Genomic DNA, 24,820 nt, shown 5'->3' on the forward strand with positions numbered 1-24,820 from the left:
AATCACAGGTTTCACTGAGAGAGGTTATGATTTCAAGAAGATAGGCCAATTTTCCATCTTCTTTGTTATGGGTTGAGTGGTCTGGTTGTGGCTAAGCAAACACTATCCAGGTATATTGCCAAGTGTATCTTTGTTTAACATTATGTGGCTAAACGTATTATCAGTACACTAAAAGGTCTCTCCTTCAGAAGCGTGAAGCTTTCAAATATATGTCCATTGTGTACATTTGTTCCCAGGTTACACTTTCACAAAGCACTACTGTTTTGCGCATTGATCCAGACTTTTGACCTCCTTTGACAGCTCATTGAATCTTTGAACAGGCCCTTTATACTTGGATACTAGTTACATTCTTGCAGTTCATCTTTTTCTTGGCTGGCCCTTCTACTTACCTCACTCACAGATTCATGTCCTGGTAAGTCTAGCATGTTTAAAATTGTATGTTTTTTTTTTTAATTCAGCAGGTGTGCTCACTTAGCTTAATTGCAGATCACCACCACAAAACTGTTTCAAACAGAAAATGTGCACTACCATACCTTAGATAAGCGGAGAGGTGGGACTCTGAGCTATAACCTTGTACTTATTTTCTCATTTGCCTGCATTGCTGTAGTTTCTCCTTGTCTCAATTACTGCAGTTTCTTTTACCTTGGGCTTCCCAATACTGAAATTTACTGGTTATAGCTAGTGAAGACCTCCCTAGCTTGGTTATTTATGATTGCCCATCATTAGCAAGTTACTCCCATGCTGATGGTGCTTAATTGTTTCCCCTGTCAGTCTTGTATTAATGATCAGAATTTCAGTATTGGTTTTGCAGTTCCTACATGGCCTTGCATCCTTCTTTAATTGTAGGAGTTGATTATTATCTGCTTTTCTGCTGAGCCATTGCATTCTGCCACCTTGGTGTTCTTAGTGGTTCAGGGGCTGTGGCTTAAGTCTTCTGGTATGCAATAAGTTGCTGATCAATTACCATGCTTCCTGAACTTCTTATCCTCTCTAAAGGCTTCTCTTAAATCATACTTGCTTGATCTGGCTTTTGTTGACACTCCCTTATGTCTAGCAGTCGTTATGGTTTTGATTTGTCACTTGTTTTAATGTTTATCTTATTTGTTTAATTTATGCTTTTTGTTCTTGTGTATTTTAATAACTGCAGTACTTTGTTTACAAGCACTTAATTTTAATTTTGAGAGTGAATATTCCTCCACCTTTATGGGTCAAATTCTGTCACATTCCCACTTTTAGTCTGCTACTCAGGAGACCACACTTACAGTCCTCAAAATGTCAGTAGGCAGCCTCTAGAAGCAGGGTCATGACCTGCAGAGCATGAAAATACTGAAGAATGGAAAAGGTACTGTTGAGGAGGGGTCAGCAGGGGAGGAAGTTCCATCCATTACAGACAGAAAGGTCCCCCTCAGAGATAAGTAAATGTAGTGAGTACCCTCATTCTGTTATTTAGGGTAGGTATCTCCTTGACCTTTCTGTCTTTTTTTTCTATAAAGCTGCATCAGTTCTTTAGGATAATTCCTATGTCCATCATTAGTACTAGAAGTATTCTGTAACTTTATTTCTTTGACTGTATTTGGAATTCACTTTCATTTTGTCTTTTAACAATTCATTGGAAATATGTTCCTGCTGTTTCACTGTTCTCTGTTCAACTTCCTTTGACTTGTATTGAGCGTCTGTCCTTCCTTTCTCTTTCCTCAGTAAAGTATCTTGAAAATATTTATTGACCTTCCTAACTGACTTTTGTTTAGACCTTTACAATTTTGACTGTATTCCAGAAGGATTATTATTACTAATGATTTTTTCTGTATCATTATTCCATTTTTTATCTGTGATATGTATGATTCTTTACTTATTGTGTTTGCTATATTTGTTTTATTTCTTTGCAGTTGCAGTAACTTTGGACCACTCAACTAATGTGCAGGATGAGAAACTCAGTAGCGACCAGGAGTCAGTTAATTTAAAGGTATGCAGCACTGCAGATCTTTCAGAACAGATGGTAGAACCGGAGTATGACGCTGGACGAAAAAATCCCCAACAAATCATTGTAAATGAAGGGTAAGAAAATCTCTCATCTTTGAATCATGTTTCACTAGTGTTGAACTTAACTTTAGTCATTTCAGTTCATCCAGTGTCTGCATGTATAATGCACAATTTATTCTGCTTTATGTGCCATGTGCCTGTCAATTTGATTGCACCATACCTCCCCACTCAACCCTTATGACTGTGCTTTCTGCATTATAATGGTAGTTTAACCCTTCTGCTGTATAAATGTTATGAAAAGTGTATTATACAAGTATTTAACTTGGATAATCATTGGTTAGACGCTATGGACATTAATCAACATGGGTTTATAACTAACATTTCCACACTTACCAGTCTTATACAATTCTGTGATTAAGTAGCTTTAACACTTGACTTGGTTCTAAAATTTGGGGTAATTTATCTAAATTTGGCCAAAGCTTTTGATACATTATCATGGTATTCAGGATAATTTATAGTAAAGTATAAGTTTAATCCTTATCTAATAAATTGTATTTCAACATAGCGTACAGGTTACTCACAATGTTTCCTTACCGAATAGGTTCGTTCTAACTTTTCACCAGTTACAAGAGGTGTGCCTCAAGGGTCTGTATTAGGGCATTTTCTATTCAATCTTGTTTTTTCAACATTTCTGGTAATTGAATTTTGCTGGTTCAGCCAATATGCTAACAATTGCAAGATTGTTATTTGGCCATTGCCAAAATTGATTATGCAATTATAAGTAAATACCTGTGCGACACCTCTTGTTGGGCAACAAATACAGGTTTGATTTTTTGGTCAACTTAAGTATCTGATTATGATTTTTGGTAGTCGCATTTTAAGAGAACTATTAATCTTAGATGGGTCAGTTCTTATAGAAGTACAAGACTGCAAATATCTTAGACTGTTTGTAAAACTTTATCCTGTGATAAACATGTTGACAGTATTCGATGTAAGGCTGTGAAGGCAGATAGGTCAGGTATTAAAAGCAATTTCTTTAAGGGATTAGACAGTATAGTAATCTATATAAAACCATTATTAGAATGCAGTAGCTCCTTCCGTAAGTATTCCAGCACATATCTTCAAAAATTTAAATCATTTCAGCATAGGTATACCAAGAGAATTATTTAAGTTCATTCATCATGTTAATGGAAAGTTGCATTGGATTAAATGTGTATTCTGTACATTGCAGGCACTTTTCGGTTAAGGTGATATTAGTATACTCTGCTTTTAGGGATGAAATAATGCATTTATTTTTGAATGTAGATCTCTATGCTAATTGTATAGGGCTAAGGCACAGAAACTTGAATTTTTATTTTTCCTTGAATAAGTAGGTGACATAACAATTTTATTACCCAAGCCATGCCAAAAGTATGGAAAAAATTGTTCCACATTAGGAGTTCTTCATCAATATCAGTGTTTTTAAGACAAAGTTAGATGCATAGATGGGTCATGAAATTTTCAGTCCATCCTTTAAGGTATCTTTTTTAAAGGCCCCAGAGCTGAAACACTGGTTTTCACAAACTTAGGAACCTATGTTGTAAAAGTACTTGTAGAATAAATGGCATCATCTTTTTTTGCATTTTATTTTGCCAAATTTACATCATGATGCAGAGCAGTTAGATAATTTTGTTAATTTATTTAAACTGGAGAAAAGCAACTTAACATACTTTCATATTTAACTCATACACACGTTTAAAAAGCAGTATTGTACAGATTTTGCAGTAATGTCCCTTAAAACCTTAGATGAGTAATTAAAAATGAGTAAAATGGTTATTTAATTTAATTGCTTCAGGTTAAGTGTTGGTCAAATACTGAATGTACTTATTTCCTTTTGTCGACCAGAACACTAACCAAAACCTGTTTTCAACAGAGGCCTGTGAAGAAAAGCTCCACGTTTACATATAAAAACATTAGAAACATAGCATATGATTATAATTTAAGCTACCCAGAGTGGGTTTGAGAAATTCAAAAAGTTTCTAATAACATACATAGGCATGAACAAAGAAAAGAAGCCAGTAAGCACACACATGGTGTCTACAAACATAGTAGACAGAAATTCCCATGTTGGCTACATACAAGTAGAAAAGAGAATAGTTATATGAACATAAGTTAGAGTGATGAGGTGGTGCAATTATCCAGGTGCAGAGCAGGAGCAGAACCAAGAGTTCGACAGGTATTGTTTGAGTCTGGCTTTAAAGGATTTCAGTTTTTCTAGCTGTAGTTCAGTCGATATGTTCTACAGTTTAGTGATTTAACTTGAGTAAAGTGAGTCACCCTGGAGGATGCAGACATTTGGGCAGTCATGGAGACCTGGTTCAAGGCTGTGGAGAGCACCCCAGCCATACCATATTACACCTCCTTCCACACATTCAGACCACAAACCGAAGGCAAGAAAACTAAAGGAGGCATTGTGTCAATATTCATCAAGGATAAATACAACTCCAGATTGGTCAAACAGTATGACACCCTAGAGATACTTCAGGTGCAATTAACTGTTGGTAGGACACCTGTTCAAGTCATTGCTATCTACAGAACTCCCTCAATGAATCGGAACACCCACTCTGCCTGTTTGGATCAGCTTAAGTCTATGAAGCTACATCTTAACACCATAGTTTTGGGCGACTTTACCCTAACATTGACTGGGTGAATTACTCGTGCTCAGACTCACCTGCCCAAAAGTTCCACAACTTTGTCAATTCCATTGCCCTGGACCAGCTGGTTGACACCCCCACCAGGGGCGCCAACATCTTGGAACCTGGTGCTTACAGATATGGGAGACCACTGTAGATCCCACATTGTGAGTTTATCCCTGGTGAGATCTGACCACAAATCGGTCTCATTTGAGGTAACTTATCACAGCTGACCCTCCCTTAGCAGCAACAAGACTAACAAACTTCTCCAAAGCATATTATAATGTCTTATGGGATGGTATAAATAGCTTCATTGCACCTCTCCCCTCTGATGGAACCAGTAATTATGCCGAGCTCTACACCAATGCCCTGTACAAGCACCTGTATAACTGCATTGACTTGGTAGTACTTGTTAGGACCAAAATAAGCTCCTCAAGTAAAAGCAAACTTGCCTGGTGGACAGCCACCATTAACAAGCTTTACAATAAAAGGAAGAAACTGCTGTCCAGGAGTAAGAAGGAGCAGGCTGTAAAGTGGAGAGACTTCCTTCTCAGCTTAAATAAGCAAACAATACTTTTTGTGAAGTCCTCCAAGGCAAACTATGAATCCAAGTTAGCTTCTTCAACTAAGAACAACCATAAGGTGTTCTTTAGTTACATCCATAACCTAAAAAGTAAGCCTCAGATTTGCGCTGAACTGGTAGTTAATGGTAACACACACACTGAGCCGGTGGACATAGCTAACCTGCTAGCCAACAGGTTCAGTGAAAACTTCACTCCCCATCCCTGCCACACGTACTTCATGACATCCCTGTCACCTTAAATGCCCTCTCTAAGGCCAAAAACAAAGCATCAGTGGGAACTGACAACATCCCAGGCTGCATCCTACATGGGCTCAAACAAGAAATAGCATCACCATTGGCTAGTCTTTTCATTCACAGTCTAAGCACCAGCTTCATCCCAGCTGAATGGAAAACAGCCACCGTTATCCCCCTGCACAAAGGTGGTGCTTCTGCTGACCCTTGGAACTACAGACCTATTAGCCCAACTAGCCTTATCTGCAGGGTCATGGAGAGACTCATCATGGACCTTATCCACAAAGATATAGGTAACCTCGAAACACTAGATCCTACCCAGTTTGGATTTGTCAAGGAGAGATCATGCATGCTTGTTAAACCCGGTGGACGACTTTGAGACAGAACTGGACAAGAGCAAATCTGTGCATACAGCCTACCTAGACTTGGCCAAGGTATTTGTCACTATCTCTTACTCAGTCATCATTGACAGACTCTCCCTGCTAGACATCAACTCTTACATTGTAAGGTGGGTTGTGAATTGGCTATCTGATTGAACCCATCCAGTCAAAATAGGGGAATCCACCTCCAACTTGCAGACCTGTTAGTATTGTGGTCCACAGGGATCTATCCTGGGACCTCTACTGTTTGAAATCTTTTTCTCCTAAGTACAAGCTGAAACCAAGGGACTGTGGATGACAAAGTTTGCTGACGATTGCAAACTGGGTGTGGTAATAGAATCTCCAAACAATGTCAACATCCTTCAAGAAGGTCTTACACAAACAAACGATCGATGCCAAAGTCATGGCCTCAAACTCAATGCAAAAAAATGTATTATCATCCCTTTCAGCAAGAGCGATGTTCCTCCAAATTACCACATCGATGGTAATGCCCTATGTAAGCACTCAGTGGTGAGAGATCTGGGCGCTCGGGTTGACAGCAACCTTGCCTTTGATCACCATGTCTCCAGAGTGGTAAGAAGGGCATTCTATATGGCTCCCCTCATAAATAAGGGCATTGCCTTGAGTAAAAGTGAAGTTATCACCTCCCTGTACTCTTCACTCATTAGGCCAATGTACCTTTCAAAGCACCTGCAACAATTGGAGAGACCACAAAAGTTCCTCAAAAAGAAAATTCAAGGTCTTCAGCAGCTGTCCTATGTGGATCGGCTGAAATCACTGTTACTTTATTCTGTTTCATACAGACTACACAGAGGCGATCTCTGCCTTGCATATAAGGTGATCTCTAACCCTGCTTTACTGGAAATTCTGCACATCCACAAGTCAAATGGAACATGGGTTACTTGCTCCAAAGACCTAAACCTGGTATGTGAAATCAGTAGAACCTGCTGGAGGGGCAGATTTGTCTCCCAGTGGTTACCACACCTTTGGAATAGACTCCCACTTCGCATCAAACAGAGTACCTCATTGGCCCTCTTCAAACACAGTCTGGATGATTGCATAGATAATTGTAAATTCACCCTGGGGGTTCCACATGTGTTCTCCTTGAACAGGGGCAGTAGATCTGATCATGGTAAATAAGGGTAACATTTGACTAGGCTTGTAAGAGCCCTCGGGCCATTAGCCTGTTAACTTCTTATGATCCTGTGGTTTTAGATTTATGAGAAATTAGGAGACATTTATTTCCTGAGTGCAGTTCTGTTGTTGGTAAGTAGTGCTGGAGAACATTGTTTAAAGGACATTTTTCAGGTTTATATATTGGTTGTATGCAGTAATGAGTTGTGTGTAGGAGAGGGATTGTGGAAGTTCAATCCAGTATAATTGTTTAAGGGCAACACAGTGATGTGTTCTGGATTAAGGTTAGTTGTAAATGTAGATATTTTGTAAGCATACATCCAGTTTCTTCAGGGTTTATATTACATCACCGAAAAAAAGCGAATGGTGATTAATCGACCCTATGTAAGCAAAAGCTTACAATGTCGAACTATCAGAACAGCGATTTTTTTTTTCCAAGGGAAAAAAATCGCTGTTCCAATAAAAAAAAAAAACGAAAACACTTTAAAACATTACATTAAGTGGGGGCCTTTGCCCCCCACATCACCCCCTACTTAAATATACCAACTCCGAGACCGCACTACAGTGCCGAAAACGGCAAATTAATGAAGCAGCTAAGCGAATTCTTTCCCAAGGAAAGAATAAGCCGCTTCGATATTTTGCCTTTACAGTCTTTTATGTTCGACCAAGACGCATTCGAAAGAATGCATCTTCGGTGTTGTAATAGGAACCCGTTTCTTCATACGTATAGAGTGCAAGCACATGGAAGCTGCATGAAGAAGTGATGGGAGAAGATATAATGAAGCTATGGTTTCACAGCAGATTGTAAGAGATGTGGACTGTAAAGTGCACCATTTTTTTGTGTGTATTTTTTCAATGGCTTGATAAATATGATGCTTACATTTTAGGTCTTCATCTAGAGAAACGTCCAGCAATGTAGTCTGTGATATTATTTGTGTTGTGGTTCAAAGGTAGGTACTAGGCTATCAGCCTTGGGGACTGTATAAACCTAGACAAAAAGTTTCCCTGGCTTTTGCCACCCAGGAAATTTATTTTCCTGTACCCTTGTCAAGCAGTGCCACAGAAGTGATCCCCAGGGTGAATTTTCTATTTCCCATCCAGTCGTCAATATTTTTCTTAGAGGGCCACTGAGAAGCTTTGCTTGACATGAATGGGTAGCTTTTTCCAGAGTATGGGAAGTCTCTGGGACGGGAATCTATCCCTCCAGCATGTTCTGTTGACAAGGTTTAGGTTCCTGGAGCATGTGGTTCAGAGAGACTGGGATTTTTTTAAAGTGTAGCATGTCCAGCAGCTCTGGGTTTGACATAGCTTTGTATGTTAGGCAGAGATCGCCTCTGAGTAGGCGATATGCGATGGAGTAGTGCTGGAGTTTTTTGAGACTGTTTGCCTATGGCATCTGCTTGAGGCTGGTAATCCTCTTAGTGAGGTATTTCTGTGGCCTTTCCAATTGTTGTAGGTGTCTTGCGAGATATATGCCAAATGGGGCATTGTACTCTATAATGCGTCTGATGAGGTATGAGTAGAGAGGAACAATGACAAACTTGTTTCTAGAGGAGAACCCTTTTGTGATGAGGTGTGCCATGTAGAAGGATTTCTTGACTACTGTGGCGATGTGGTTATCAAAGGAGAGGCTACTGTCCACGTGTGTCCCGAGGTCTCTTATCACACTTTCAGTGTTTAGTGAGCTACTGCCTATGTGGTAGTTCATGGGTACCGAGTTTTTCCCAAAGGGGATGACAATGCACTTCTTGGCATTGAGCTTGAGGCCATGACTTTGACACCAAGCATCTGTCTCTGTGAGGCCCTTTTGTAGAATGTTTGCATCATTAGGTGATTCTGTTATTGTTCCCAGTTTGCACTCATCTACGAACTTTGTTAGACCTTCTGTGTTGGCTTGCAGTTCAGAGAAGTAGATGCCGAACAGGAGAGGACCCAGGACCGAACCCTGTGGTACTCCACTCGTCACTGGTCTGAAGTCAGACTTGGAGTTGGCTACTTTTACTGTGTGGGTTTTGTCAGTGAGCCAGTTGGCCACCCATCTTGTGACATAGGTATTTATGCCCAGTTTAGTGAGTTTATCTATAATTCCAGAGTGGGGGGTGGTATTGAAAGCCTTGGCGAGGTCAGGATAGGGTGTGTGCACTACCTTGCCCTCGTCTACAGCTCTAGTGACTGCTTCAAAGAAGTCAGTCAGGTTTAATAGACAAGATATACCTTTTACAAACCCAAACTGAGTGGGGTTCAGGGTTTGGAGGTTACCTATGTCTTTGTTTATAAGCTCCAATATAGTACGTTCCATGGCCTTGCAGACCAGGCTCGTCAGGCTAATGGGGCGGTAGTTTCCAGGGTCCATGGTGGCACCCACTTTGTGGAGTGGGATAACCATCGCTGTGCGCCATTCAGTAGGCGCATGGCCTGAGGTGAGGCTATGATTGTACATGGTACTTGGGTGGGGTGCCAGTTTGATCTGCAGTTCATGCAGTACACAGCCTGGGATGTTGTTTGGTCCCATGGATGCTGTGTTCTTGGCTTTGGAATCAGTGGGGATTTTATTTTCATAACTGGCTTTGGAGGATTTTATGAGGGATCTCAGCTTCTTGCTGACGCTGACCAGGGAGTTCCTCCAGTCTTGGGATTTTACTCTTTTTGCAACAGCTTCTTCCTTCTCTTGTAGAGTTTGTTTGTTTTTCTTTTTTTTTTTTTTTTTTTTTTTTTTTTTTTTTTTCTTTTTTTTTTTTTTTTTTGCATTTGTCCTTGGTCTGCGTGTGTGTCTGCTTTCCATTTGCTGTATACATTATATCAGCAGTCGCTCTTTCCACCCAGCCTCATTTCCAATGCTTTAAGCATTCTTTCTTGTTTCTGAACTTACATGAAGTTGGCTTTGGAATATGATTGTGGTTTTGTTGGGGGATGGGGGGGTGGTGGATGGATGATGGTGGGTGAATAGCAGGGGTCTGATCTGACCAGCGATCTGCTGGGCCCTGAGTTGGGGAATGGATGGTTACCCATATTATATTGGTAGAATGCAGGTTCTCCATATTTTGGTAGGGTGGGTGTGTGGGAAAGAAAGGCACTGTCAGGTGAGAATGAATGAAAGTGAGTGATGAAGTTGAATGAGCATGAGTAGTGGTCCCAGTTGAATGTGGGTAGTTGAGGTATTGGGCTGTATAATAATATTATTAAGTATCTTAACTTATTTTTCTATAGCAGCTCTCTGGAACAGAGCAGCCTTAGCTCCTCAGCTGCCTGAAGCCACCATAGGAACAACAGTGCAGCTTTTGAGCAGATTTTTCATTTTCAGAAAATCCACAAAAAACAGAAACAAAAAAACAACCTAACATAACTAGCTAGAGCTAGACTAAAAAAAAAAAGTTCGCAAGACATCACCTTTCCAATAGTGTAAATGTGATAGTTGCATATAGTGCATATTAGTCAATATTTGGCGAGGAATGCTGATATTGTGCATATTTCTCTTTTTTTTTGGAAAAGGAAAAAGAATATCTGGTTAATGTATAATGTACCATGGACCATACAATTTAATTTGTATTTGTATCAGCTTTAAAAGTGATACCTTTAACTAACCATATGTGATGATCCTTTACGGATGTATTTACAGAAATATGATTAATATAATATTTCTCATAACTGATAAATAAAGCAGAATGTGTCATCACCTGTAACAGACAAGAGGGTACATATCAGTGTAGAAGTTGTGCAGCTCAATGTCAGCTTCAAAATGATGCATCATTTGTGTCATCACCATGCTCCCTTGCAAAGATATGGGCATAACAATGAGAAGTATTGGCAATGTATAATTTTCATAATCCTACAAGACTAAACAAACTGTGATATCTGTACATGTGTACACTGCACAGACACCGCTCTTTTACCATGTTGTAAGGAGTAATATTTTCTTCAAAATGAGGTATTACTTGGCACACTGACATGCTCCTTTGCAAAGATATTTACCAAAATATGAAAAAATCATAATTTCCATAACCTAAGTCTGAAACAAACTTTGATATCTGTACATGTATACAACATAAAGGCACAGTTCTTTTACCATGTTGGAGCTAGGAACACTGTCTTCACAATTAAGTATTACGTAGCACATTCAGATGCTCCCTTACAAAGTTATTTACCAAAATATGAAACAATCATATTTTCCATAACCTAAGTCCAAAACAAACTTTGATATTTGTACATGTGTACAACATACAGGAACAGTTCTTTTACCGTGTTGGAACTATAAATACTGTCTTCAAAAGGAGGTATTACTTAACACATTCAGATGTTCCCTTGCAAAGTTATTTACCAAAATATGAAAAAAATCATAATTTCCATAACCTGAGTCCTAAAAAAAATATCTGTACATTTGTACAACATTCAGACCCAGTTGTTTTGCCATGTAGACACATATGATTATAAATATGCACATTCTTGGCGTAGCAGACATACTGCTGAATGGGTACATATAAAGAGAAAAAACAAGGTAAGGACTGCCACTCCACAATAGCTGTGGTGGCTACCCATTCAGACAGCTGATACCACTACTGTCTCACGACCTCCTTCAGTGTCAGCAGTCTGCCTTACCTATGCCTTTTCTCTTTATATGTGTCTATTCAGCAATGGACCTAAGGGATCAAGTTCTATATTACTAAGCCCTTCCTGTGATCTGAACTCTACACATGCCTGGTAAAAGCAAAATAAAAAAAGTATTGCAGGATGGTTACTGGCATATTAGATATTAGTGTATTAGTGGTAGCACTCTCCTGAAACAGTTCTTTCTCAGCATCGTCACCAGCTCCTTATCGCATTTATTTGACAAACTCAGAAAAATATATTTTACACAACACATTTCATAATAGAGTTTCACTTACCATACTGGTGCTACTTGGTCATGGGTGTTTTCCATTCTTCTCACCAGCTGCATGTTACCAATCTTGCATAGCTCTCCTCACGCCATTATGGAGGTCAGTCGAGAACAATGCAGTGCCCTCCTCAGTTAGGTGAACGCCATCCCTTCTGAACAGGTGAACATCTTCTGTGGTGATGCTGTCATGGCAGATTGTAGATCTGCCGACCCTGTGCATCAAGCCATACATGAGCCCATTCTATAAATGTCTGGCTTTGTGCGCTGCCCGTTGACTATTTTCCATATCTGTTGAGGAATTATGTCAGACCACACAAAATGACAATGTGGCCACCATGACTGCAGGTGTTCAGAAATTGCTCTGATTTGAAACCGTAACCTTCCCAGTGGTTGACTGATGACATCATTCCCTCCAATGTGCAACACAAGAATGTCAGGCTTAACTGCAGTACTCCACTCCAATGCATACCTCTTTTTGCAATCCAGTATACCTTCACACTGGATGTGGGGAAGCTAAAGTTGTACTGGTTTTCAGTTCGGAGGCATGGCTGGCAGCCCAGAGAATGTAGGAATGGCCACATACCCACACATTCACTTGTCATTTTCCTGCTCGTGAAGCCATGTCAGTGTCAGAAGGTGGAGAAATCTGTACAGGAAAGAAATTGCAAACAGATTACTACTCATGTTTGACCGATGTATTGGAAGACTACATATGTATGTATATCATATGCATTGCCTGGTTAGCCCATCCAAATCTTCACTCCTATCCACAGGGGCAATATTATTTTCATTAGGTGCAAAAGTGGTGATGATGCTGCAGAAGTACATACCTACCACCCATGAAAACGCCAAATTAGACGCTGACTGACAAGGGGGCACAGAAAGGGCACATCTAAACGGAAAAAGCAGGGTAATGACTTCCGCTCCACTAGTATGCTGAGGACAGACTTTGGGCTGGTAGCAGCAATGACTCTCGATTGCATGCAGTGCCAGCACTCTGCCTTACCTCTGCCTTTTCCATTTACATGTGTCCTGTCGGCTATGGCCATAATGCCTCATATATTTGTTATATTTTTTTGAAATTGTAAAAATGAAAGAAAGAAACTGGTGTGTGTGTGTGTGTGTGTGTGTGTGTGTGTGTGGGGAGTAGCTTGCAATGACTCCAAGTGGAGAAAAACCCAAAGCTGTCTGGTGCATTCATCAGTGTGATAACGACTTTTACTAATGGGAATAACAGTGACAGCTGCTGAGAGTTTGGCCTGAAAAGTGATAATGACTCAGTGATATATTGTAACTGCTCTTATTGGTAATGAGCTAATGATGTGCATTTCATTACTGCAAAGCTAAGCGTGTTCAGGCACAGGTGATAATTGCTCCACAGAACCTGTTGAATAGGCATTCATTATATTACCTTGTCTAGCTGTTATGTAACAGACTCATCATCAGTAAGGAGAAGACCTGAGTAATTCAGCAAAAATAGTATAACACTTGTATATTACTGAGCCCTTCCTCCCACCTAAATTCCACACATGACTGACAAAGCCAAGAAAAATGTCCAAAATATATGGTAGCTCCATGCTGCTAGTAGTCAGCAAGTAATACCCTTTATCTCACTCCGGCAACTACTGAGTATAATCAGAAATGCAGTAAGCCAAGCCAAAATGTCAAACTTGTCTGGCTGATCAGTCTGTGAATTAATCCAAAAAGTATTAAGTCATGTTATCACACCTAACCATCCCTCCGGTTACAATAAGATACCGAAATAAAAAAGGCGGAAATATTGTCCGAAATATCTGGTTTATCAATGCCAGCAGACAGAGAACAAAGATCAGACCTAAAATTTCCATGAAAACCATGGATATTTCTTGTTGTGTTGAACATCAAGACATTGGTTGGGGTCTTTGATTGAAATATGTCATGCAGAGCAAGCACAGAACAGACACAGATGGAAGAGAACTTGGAAATAGCAGTCCTCACTTACAGCCTTTATAACTAAGCAAAATAAACTTCTACTTAGTGGCCATCCTTGTTTCCCAAAATAACCATTACCATGGGTCTAACACAAGTGTTATTAAACATATGTTCCCAGTCCCCCAAAAAAAAATGTCAGAAATATTATAACAGTTAACATGCCATAACATAGTATGAGAAATAGAATCATATACTTTTTCCACATGAAAAAACACCATTAGTATTAGTTCGAATATAGACGTGTATAGTTATTGAGACACTGTGGCAGACAGTACCACAACAGTGCAAGGTTTCAGTGCCTTCCACACTTTTAGACCAGCAGTTGCACAGACAAGGGCAAAAAGTTGTGGTGTCTCAACATACATCAGTAGCAATCATAGCGAGCACAACTTTAGGGTGTTCAAAACAGATGGCATGTTGAAACCCTCCACTTGCAGATCACCATAGACAAAATCACATACTATATCCTAGCCAGCTATAGGTCACCGTCCATCTCCCAAGAAGCTCACAGTGTAGGGTTTCAAATGCCCAAAGTGGGACATTTTTGGTACAAACATCAGATTTTGCAGAGCAAAACATACCCACGGCCAGTACAAAGGACAGAACTTCACTTTTCTGCCTAAATAAAAGCTTATTCTTATAGCATTTTAGTTGCTTATTTTGTTTCGTATAACATTTAGGTGTTTCAGATACAGAATAACTGTTTTATGCAACTATTACATAAAACATAGGAAATATTTTTGTCCTGAAGTCTCAGGACATTTGCCATTTTTTCAATTTTTTTGCAGGACAAAACTGCCTGAAGAGGGACTGTCCTTCGCAAAGTGGGACAGGTGGTAACCCTATCACAATGCATACTTAAACCTACTGGAGACACTTAACACCCAACCCCATTATACACGGTGAATCCTACACAGCCTTAAATCTACAGGTGCAGGGATTCCTGGACTTTGTAAATAAACACCCTTTACCAAATAGTGAACATGCCAAGTATTTCTTATAAACAGTAACGTAAATATGGAGACAAGGACAGATGCCTCAGCTGTGTGAAAGGATGAATCTAGAACTCCCATGACACAGTTTCTTTATAAGGATACAAATAAAATTAAACATTAAAAGTAGTCAAAAATAGTAATCAAACATTCACATGACAAATACAAACTAGTCACTGTAGTGTATAGCTACTATAATTTTCAGCTTATCGGATTCATAGGGAAATAGATTAGATTCGGCAGGTCAAGCAAACAGTTTTTGCCACAGCCTAAGTTCAATAACTGTTGTGTTTATGGTCTTTATAAATGTATGGGACTTGGAACTTCTATTCTACATTCAACTGTGTATGAGATGGTGCTAACCAGTTAATTCCCCAGCAATGGGACCACAAAGGACTTCCCTCTTTTCAGTTTACAATCTGATACCTGGTTATGTCACAATACTTACTTTCAGCTGTTTGGTATTATTTTACAGGTATTCAGTCTTTGTCTGCAATGAGAAATGGCCCTTGTCAAGCTGGACAATTCCATTTACTAGAAAATGAGAACTGTTTTCCTGAGATGTCTATAGCCTCCATGAACAAAACAGAACAGAGCAATTCTAAAATTGGAGTAGATCTGATTGTGAATGAGAAAAAAAGCATAACAAACAAATAAGCTTTAGTAATCAACTGTCACATTGCATGGCAGAGATTCTAGCACTGGAAAAGGATGATTTCTACCCACTGCTAGTACATTTCAGATTAAGTTTTCCCATATCCATGATACATTACTACATCTAGAATGATTTTTATTCCTGGATGCACATCATTCTATTGCAGATAACAGGGAGAGAAAATGTTATTTGGTTAAATTGTTTCTAACCTAACACACAGCAGAAACACACATGTACATCTTTGTCCTACCAGTAATTTTCACAGTCGTACTGAGATTTGATACAAAAAAAGACCACAGGACACTGACAAAGGCTGACAAACTTGACCAGCTTAATTTACCCAACAAGCATCTGGATTTACTGAATCTAGCCCAGTTCACAATCTGTGTAGAATTTCTATGTACACCTTTATTTTATGCGACTGATATCCCTGGTATATAGAAATGAATCACGTTATTTCATTAAAAGATTTTTATAACTAAAGCTACCATGTTTTTACCATCCTATGACCTTCCTTTTTCTATACAAGTGTGTGGTGTGGTTCGCAGAATGAGGTGCTTGCTTATTTTCATCCAGGGCAATTTAGTTGTTAAACTAAACAACAGGATTTGTGACAGCATACATTTTTTGAAGGATAGGAATTCTTAAACTCAAATGTATTTAATTATTTAGTGAACTTCAAGCCTCAGTAATATGACAAAAACCGCAAACTTTGAGGAGCAGACAAAAAATGAGGCAAAACTCTGTGCGCGCACACACACACACACACACACACACACACACACACACACACACACACACACACACACAACATAACATTAAAATGCAAAGCCCTTTTGGCAAAGTACGAGCTTAGAGTCAAAGCTGCACTGCCCGATACTAGAATAAAAGCTGGAAAAAGAAAAAGCTACAACAGAAGACAGATAAGGACATTCACTGAACTTTAAAAAGAGAATTACAGAGAGCAGCACACATTCAAAATTAGTTAAATAGTTTATACGTCCCATCCAGTACCATACGCAACCACAGAGACAAGAATTCAAGTCATGGTAGAAAAGCATTAAACAGCCAATAAAAGTTAAGGATACTACACTATAATAAGAAGGCATCCCAACAAAAAAGTAGTAATATTCATAAAGATGAAGGCAGCATTTTTCAACTTATAAAACAAAGCTGCAAGAAAACATCACATGAAACACAAGTAAAACAAAATTCTAACAAAGAAGCTTAGAACTACAAACAGTTATACAGGGATTTGCTAATGTAAACACTACTCACCACCTCGATTGGTCACAGTTATAACAACCCATACCTCACATGGAGAGATGGCACACACACACTGAAGGATTGGGAGGGAAGTTTGCAAGACACAGAAAACAAAATATTTGCAGCTGCCTGTCAAAGTAGTTCATATTTTCCAGCCAGTGTACTTTCTTTTAAGATTACCTGGTTTGCTTGCCTGCAGGACAACCCATACCTCCCATTTTCACTGAGCAGCACCACTGTTTACTCCCCCCAACCATCAATGAAAAAATCTTGCAACTGATGTTTCTTTCAGAGGGATGGCACATATACTGAAGGATCGGGAGGATGGAATGTAATAACAATACAGCTCTATTTTCTTGCCGTAGTTCTGCCAAGATGAATTACATGGGAACTTCTTGTAGGAACTGCCTCACTGGCGAGCCATGCAGTCTGTAAGTGCACAGTAAAGAAGAGGGATCCAGTAGCAGGTAAAATCTCCAAATATAAGCAAAAAGAAAGGAAATACCTGCTACTGGACTCTCTATTTATTTGGGGAAATTAGTAGAAAATTAGGTTGGGGTGGAGGTGTTTCGCAAGTGGTGGCTTGGATTGCAAGCATCTGATTGGCTGCCACCACTTGCTTTATCAACAACTTTTCCAGCATATTTTCTACGAAAAGTTTAATGTGACCTTAATGTAAAAACATGCTGAATCGTAACTACATAGGATAAATTAAAAGTTTAGTTACAATTTCAGTGTGTTTTACATTAAGATCAACTGCAAATCAGCACTACTGTTTCTTGCGCTTGTGGAAGGCACTCGGGGGTAACCACTTGCAATTCATATCTTCTCATGGCGCACTCGGATATAAGCACAGAGGTGCCATGAGAAGGTACTCGGGGTTAATGAGTTAAGAAATGAAGAGTGGGAATCCTGGGGCATGGTGGGGGATCTGTAACAAGCTGCAACCTGGATTGCAGTCTTGCCCAGTGTTAGTTGCACTTGGATAATTTCAGATGCATTATGTTGAGCAACTAGCCTGGAGGTGTGGATATCCTTATTGAATATGGACATGCCTCCGCCTTTAGTGTTTCGGTCCAGGTTAGGTGGCCAAAAGGTGTGGTATGAAGTATAGCCTGGTAATGCAGGGTTGCTCTCTGAAGCCTTGAACCAGGTCTCTGTCACTGCACAGATGTCAATGTTCTCCATTTTAAGGAGTGCCTTGAGTGAGTGCATTTTGAGGTTTAGACTTCTAGCATTGAGTAGCATTACCCTCAGAGTTTGCTTGCTTGAACCTGTTACGGTGGTGAATTTAGCATTTGAACCTTGCCTAAAAAAGGCAATATAGGGGTGGCAAGAGCCTTAGCCAGTATCTGGAATCCCAGGGGCAACAGGTGCAGGCCATCTGTGGCAAAGCATCGTGGTCTGTCGACCATGTTGTCCCAGGTAGACAGATAATGGATCCCCTTAGAATGACACTAGAAGCTTAGCCAATTGTTGAAGTCATTAATTTTGTCCTTGTACTGTGGTATCATTCTGGGCGATGGCAGAATGCAACTCTGGGCTAGGGTCATACCCGTCTGGGCTACAAGATCCGAGAACTCCTCCATGTCTCTCTTCATGTAGTCCAGGGAGGTACGTCTCCGGTCATTCACACCAACACGGACAATGACAGAGTCGTATTTGTACTTGTGGAGGCTCTTGAGTGCATGCATTATGTGGTGGATCCTGACACCCGACAGCCAGCTGACAGTAACTTTCTCCTTGTTTAGCCTGCTGAGTGGACATCAGTGTGCCTGACTATAGTGTCACCTATGACTAGTGTGTTGGGTACATTATTTTGCTTTATGGGCTGAGGTTGAGTGGCACACTGATTTTGTGGGCTGTGTGTCATTTGGGTAGTGTTGGGGGGGGTGGTTGTCTGCGTTTCAGCTTGGGAGGTCTCTGTTGCTTGGGCAGATTATTATTGAGAGCCTCTGTGAATGTGGGTGCGTGCTTTTTGTTTCTTTGTTTGGGTTTTGAAGGACTATGTGTTGAGTGTGGCGTGGTGCATGTGTTAACCTTTTCCTCTTGTCTGTCTAGTCCAGTGGTGTTGTCTTTTGATGTAATGCTTGATTTTGATAGTGTTTGTTAAGAATAGGATTAACTTGGTTTTCTTTGAATTTAAGATTAGGTTGGAGGTTTGTAAGCATGACTAGCTATATTTGAAGGACTCTTGAGTGATCTGCTGAACCCCACAGTACAGTGTTAGATTTTTCAGCATTTTCTGTTTGTCAAGTCTGTTTGCTTAAAGATCATTTATCTGTTGCTTTAATCTAAGGGCATTAGTGTAGACATCTACCTCTGTAAAAATGAGGTAAATTATCCCTTCATTCTACATATGTGATCAGTACACTTTTATCTCACCCCCAAGAAAACAACATTTTATCGACATTAACATGCTTTTTAACAGCTTTTCTTGTTGCAGGGTAAAGTCTTTGGATACCCTACAATTAAAAAAAATTACTTTTTTAATACCAGTAGCATATGCAGCAGTCAATAATAAAACTCCCCCATCTCACATTTAAAATACTGAGTACTATACATAACTGCTTTACAATATATTATGCAATTTAAATTGTGAAATTTGATACACATTTTAATATATTAAAACTTTTTTTTTACTACTTCACTCCCTTCAGTGTCCTTCTGTACATTATGCTTGTTTTAGTCTTCCCACCAGTTTAACACAGTCAAAAAAACTTACATTGTTTTTTTCAGATACTTCTTGCAGAACCACAGGTAACATATCTAAGCTGCATCTAATATGAATGATACTTCCAATTTATCCATTTATTCATTAACTTCACATTATTGCTGATCTTCCTCATTATCTTGACCTCCCAACACCTGCTCTTTGTTAAAGTCCATGACATTCCTGATTCTTCTAGTCACCACTTGAGCTTTTTTCGGTCACTTAATATTATTCTTTAGATGAATGGAAAATGTTTCATTGATAAAGTCTCCTTGGGCTTTCTGCTGTCAGAAGAAGGAGAAGCAGAGTCCCCTTCAGATTGCTTGCTTATTCTTTTTTTAGCTAAACTTTATTTCTTCCTCAACCTGCTCTGCCTCTAAAAAATGTTCCCATCTAAAAATGTTATGGATCGCCTAGGAAAAAGTATTCTGAAGACAGAAGGATGTAGCAATTTGAATCTTACACGTGCCTGTCAATCTCTAATTGTTGTGATAACCATGCTTTGCTTCTGCCTAGTGTGCTGTTTACATAGTCATTTTTGCAAAAAACACTTTAGTGTCCTCAGATTTAATATTTTACCCTTCTGTCAGGAGCAGCTGCTTATTCTGGTATGATTGCATTTCTACTAATATAGATCTTGGCTGCTTTTTATGGCCAGATCTGGAGCATACACAATTATGTGTGCTTACATTTTAACAAATCCTGCTGTGGAGCACCAGTCTAGTTGCTTATATGTAGTGTCATAAAATGGATGCAAAGAAGTACTTCAGTTTCTCTGGCAAAGGACAAAATCTCTGGTTTTATCCATGCTCAATCTTCTATTTTAAACCATTCTAATTGAGAAGCCTCATGTTCAGCCAGTCATTCTTTCATTTCAGCCTCTGATTTCAGCACTTTTATAGGCTCATATGAATAGCTACTTAAAGCTTCTGTTTTTATTTTCCTGTCTTTTGTAATATGATAATTATTCCTCTCATGTCTTAACTTTTTCAAACACCTCAGAATGCATTTACTTTATTTTTATCATTTAAACTACTGGAAGCCAAGCTCCCCCTATTAAATCTGAAATTTAAAACAGCATTTTGCCAAACAAAGCAGATTGTTCTTCTTTTCTGTTTGATTTTTTTGTACTTTCTCAAAATGTCTTCCCTTTTGGCAGCCAGGCAGTGTAATTACTAGACAGGAGCTGAATGTTACCCAAATTGATAAAATTTACTGACTTTTCTACCACTTCCTCATTTTTCACATTGGGAGAGCTACAGTCAACCTGCTGTTCAGTGTGCATCCATCTTAGAAATTACTTCTGTTAAGGAATTTTTCAGTTATGTCCATAATCTTAAGGGTAATACCCATGTCCACAATCTTAAAGGTAACAACCAACAATGCGTGGAATTAGTTGTAGACAGTATCACCTATACTCATCCAGAAGATGTAGCAAATCTGCTGGTCAGTAAATTCAGCTCAAATTTCACCTCCCCATCACCTCTGATTACTCCCCCAAAAAACCCTTCACCATTCCTATACCAGTTATCGTTAAAGAACAGGTCACCAGTGCACATTGTAAATTTAAAAATACGGCTTTAATGGGTCCCAACAATATTCTAGGATGCCTCTTAAATAGTTTGAAATGGGACCCATCAGGCGTACTAGGATCTCTGTTTAACAACAGACTCCAAACTAGCTTTGTCCTTGTGGAGTGGAGGACAGCAGTTACTTCTCTACATAAAGGGGGATGATCAAAAGATGCAGGAAGTTACAGGCCCATAAGTTTGACTAGTTTTATATGCAAGGCCATGGAAAGAATAATCATGGACCTGATAAATAATGACATAGGAGACCTGCGAACACTGGACCCAACCCATTTTGGCTTTGTCAAGGGCAGAGTATGCCTGCTCAGTTTGGTGGACTATTTTGAAAAGGTACCTAGAGACATGGATGCGGATAAAACAGTCCATACTGCCAACCTTGACCTGGCTAAGGCATTTGACACAATTACCCACTCTGGTGTTATAGATAAACTCACAAAACTGAGCATAAATCCATGGTAATGGCTAGACTTGTAAGTTCTCTTAAGCCATTAGCCTAGTAATCCCCTGTGAACTTCTGGACCTATCTTTACTTTTCTGCCCACCCACACCTAATTATTCTAATGAAGTGTTTAAATAATAGACAATTCATGGATTAGTTGGTCTTAAAATTGCTTATATTACTGTGCCACAATTTCATTTCTGGATTGAAGGCAGATTTCTTTTTGGACCTGAAAAGACTTGAAAATGAAATTTGTTCACAAGACCAAGGTTAACGCCAATTATCTTTTATAACTGTAGAGGGATAAGTTAGCTCTTGAAATTTTTTCCTTTATTCTTGAGATGTTGCATGTAACACATGTAATGCTTTTTTAATAATACTCTGAGTGGTCTAATTCTTATTTTCTCATGTTGTTATGTTTTATCAGTACATTGTTGTCTTTAAAACGGCTGAACCAATATTTTTTAATATTGATATACATGTAATATTAGTATTGTCTATAAAATCCACTGTGTTTGCATTTGGAAGTATCAACACATCCTTAATTTTATTGTTAGACATCTATAACGTTTCTACATTTTTTAAGTATATGTTTACTTAGAATTTATTCAGTTTATGCATTTACTGTTAATAAATTATTGGTTAAAAATTATACTATTTAATATTTCTAAGGAATTTATTAAAGGTTTTAATTTAGATGTGCCACAAATATATTCCTTACTGAAATCACTGTTGCAGTATTACTGACATATGTTGTTACCACTAACATCCAGCCAGGGTACCAAAGCTTTACCTTCCCTAGGTTGTATGTCCAACACTTGACCTCAGTTCCATATGCATTGTGGTGTAAGGATGGACATGCATGTATAGATCCAAGTACTTTCTCGCTGCCAGCCTGAATGCAGGTCCTGTATCCTTTGCACTGTTCTCTGTTTTGTCATTGGTGCCTTTGCTTTGATCATTTATCCAGATAAGTGCCTGACAAGAGGAGCCTTCCTTTTTATCTTAAAAATTTAGCTGAAAGTTGCAGATGTCAGCTAGGTGGGGTGAGTGCAGCAGGCAGATTCCGAACAAGAACTTGAACACACTGTCTTTTTTGCCTAGGCCCTGAGCATGATCACAGATCCTGCTGTGGCTGTTTCATTCCAATAACCCTTTGGTCTGGGCTATCTACAGTCAAAACTTTTCTTGAGACCCAGCTTCTCAAATGCTTGGCCCAGTCCAAAATGTCTGACTCCACATCCTCGTATCCCTCTGCCACTGAAGAAAAGACTTGAGGCCTCGAGCAGATCCGCAGTCCAACATTTCTGACTCTGATATATCCTCTGAGGTTAAAGAACCCATGGTACATCTGGCTACTTCTCAGCTGGCCACTACTGAGACCCTGTCAGAGGTCACTTTGGCTCCTGAGGCCTCACATACTGCTATGTCTGAGGAACTGGGTATCATCATTTTAGAAGGGCTGCATGGAGTCCCTCAAAGTTTAGTTAGGTAAGAGAGTCCAGCCTCTCCAGTAGAGATAAGACATGGTTCCAAACCTTCATCTCTCACCCAGGTGGATGCCACACCTAAAAAGAAAAACGCAGAAGACTCTAAACGTGGAACCTATCCCTCAACAGCTAGGGATAAGGAGTGGATAGACTTTTCACAAGGGTTGTTCAAAGCTATTATGTCTTTTAAATATCCCTTCTTTGGATATGCTCGACCACAGACTGGTACTCCAAAACCTACCTTGGTTTTCTCCTCTTATGATGAGAAGCAGGACTATGACTCTGATCATTCTCTGAACTATTCCACTCAGCTGCATTCTCCAGGGAAAATTGCTTCCAACGAAGAGAACTCCTCCCTACCTGATTCCCTTGTTTAGGAAGCATCCTTTGGAGAGGCTGTATAGAACATGATGAAACATTTTCAATATCAGTTCATGCAGATCTCTGATATTAAGAAAAGGTGTTATATGAAGATGAGAACCCTTGCACCTTCTCCAGTCCCCTCTATCCTTTTTGTACACAAGAAACATCTTTATTAAATTATCACTTATGACATAAGCAATCATACATTTATATAAATGAAAACAAACCATATTGACATAATCTTAGTTGCAAGCATTTTACATCATAGAGCCCCCCCCCCATCCTTGAGGCTTTCCAGGATGCCTTTCATTTCACTTTTTCTGCACCTGATTCTCAACTACCAGCTCCTAAGAGAAAAGACAAGGATTACAAGGTCCCTGATGACCTTAAATATTTATTTAAAAACTCAGTGGCAAACCCTTCTGCAGTCTCTCTGTCTGTTCTGATAAGCCCGTCTAAGCCTCTGCCCGGTGCTAATGCCCTACTTGCACACAAAGATAGCATAGCTGTGGATAGATGGGGAAAGGTGGTTTACACCTCTGCTACCCTTGCCTTTAGGGCAATCAGTTACCGGACTCAAATGATAAAGTATTTGATTTCTTTTCTTAACTCCTTAAAGTTATGTTGGATCCTCCTACAGCAGAGTTTAAACACCAAATGCAGTGCTTACTTTTGCAGGCCACTCAGATTGCTAGACACAGCATTAAGTGCAGTTATGATTCTGTGGATGCTTCTGATAGGGCAGCTGTCACTGGAATGGTTATCCGCAGGTATGCCTGGCTTTGCAGTCAGCCTGTATGTGAGAATTATTTCAAGTCTATAATTCTAGATTCACCATTGGACAATGACTTACTGTTTGGCCCTCAGGCTGCCAGTCTTTTCAAAACTCCTCACTACAAGTGTACAAAAACACCACAGTCATGTGGTACATAAACAGGGAGGCAATAAGTCTTACAAACTATGCTGGTTAGCACATGAGGCACGGAACTTGGCAACTCAAATGAACATCTTGCTCACAGCTACATATATCCCTTCTCAGGACAGTGTGTTAGCACGCAGTTTAAACCACTGTGTGGAGGACCCCCATGAGTGGACTTTGAACAGAGAGGTCTTCCACAACATCACACATCAGTGTGGCACTCCTAAGATGGACCTGTTTGCTTCACCAGACAACCATGAGCTGCCCCAGTTCCACAGCCTGGGGAACTGATGTCTTTTTCCAGTGGACAGGAAAGTTCCTCTCTACTTCCTCTTCAAAAATTCTTCTCAAGGCACAAAAGGAAGCATCCAAACTCCTTTTACCGTCTCTACTTCAGCAGAGGCAGCATTGGTTCCCCCTGCTGTTTCACCCGGCAAAGGGAAATTACAAAAGAATTCCTTTACAGCCAGACCTGATAACTCAACAAAAAGGATTGATGCTCTACCCAAATCTTTCCACACTCAGCTTAACCCTATGGATGGTAGTATTTTAATTTCTCAGAGGCATCTC

General features: G+C 39.6%; 1 protein-coding gene across 1 annotated transcript in view; it reads left to right on the forward strand.

Moving 5' to 3' along the window:
• LOC122795952 (transcription factor TFIIIB component B'' homolog) overlaps positions 1 to 24,820 on the forward strand; it is a 905,227-nt gene that overhangs the window by 287,298 nt on the left and 593,109 nt on the right. Inside the window, exon 6 of the mRNA XM_044064434.1 lies at positions 1,887 to 2,055. Coding sequence (XP_043920369.1) covers positions 1,887 to 2,055 — 169 coding nt within the window. The remainder of the gene's footprint in view (positions 1 to 1,886; positions 2,056 to 24,820) is intronic.

This window comes from Protopterus annectens, chromosome 2.part2, assembly GCF_019279795.1.
Source record: "Protopterus annectens isolate FY-2018-M chromosome 2.part2, PAN1.0, whole genome shotgun sequence".
Lineage (NCBI taxonomy): Eukaryota > Metazoa > Chordata > Ceratodontiformes > Protopteridae > Protopterus > Protopterus annectens.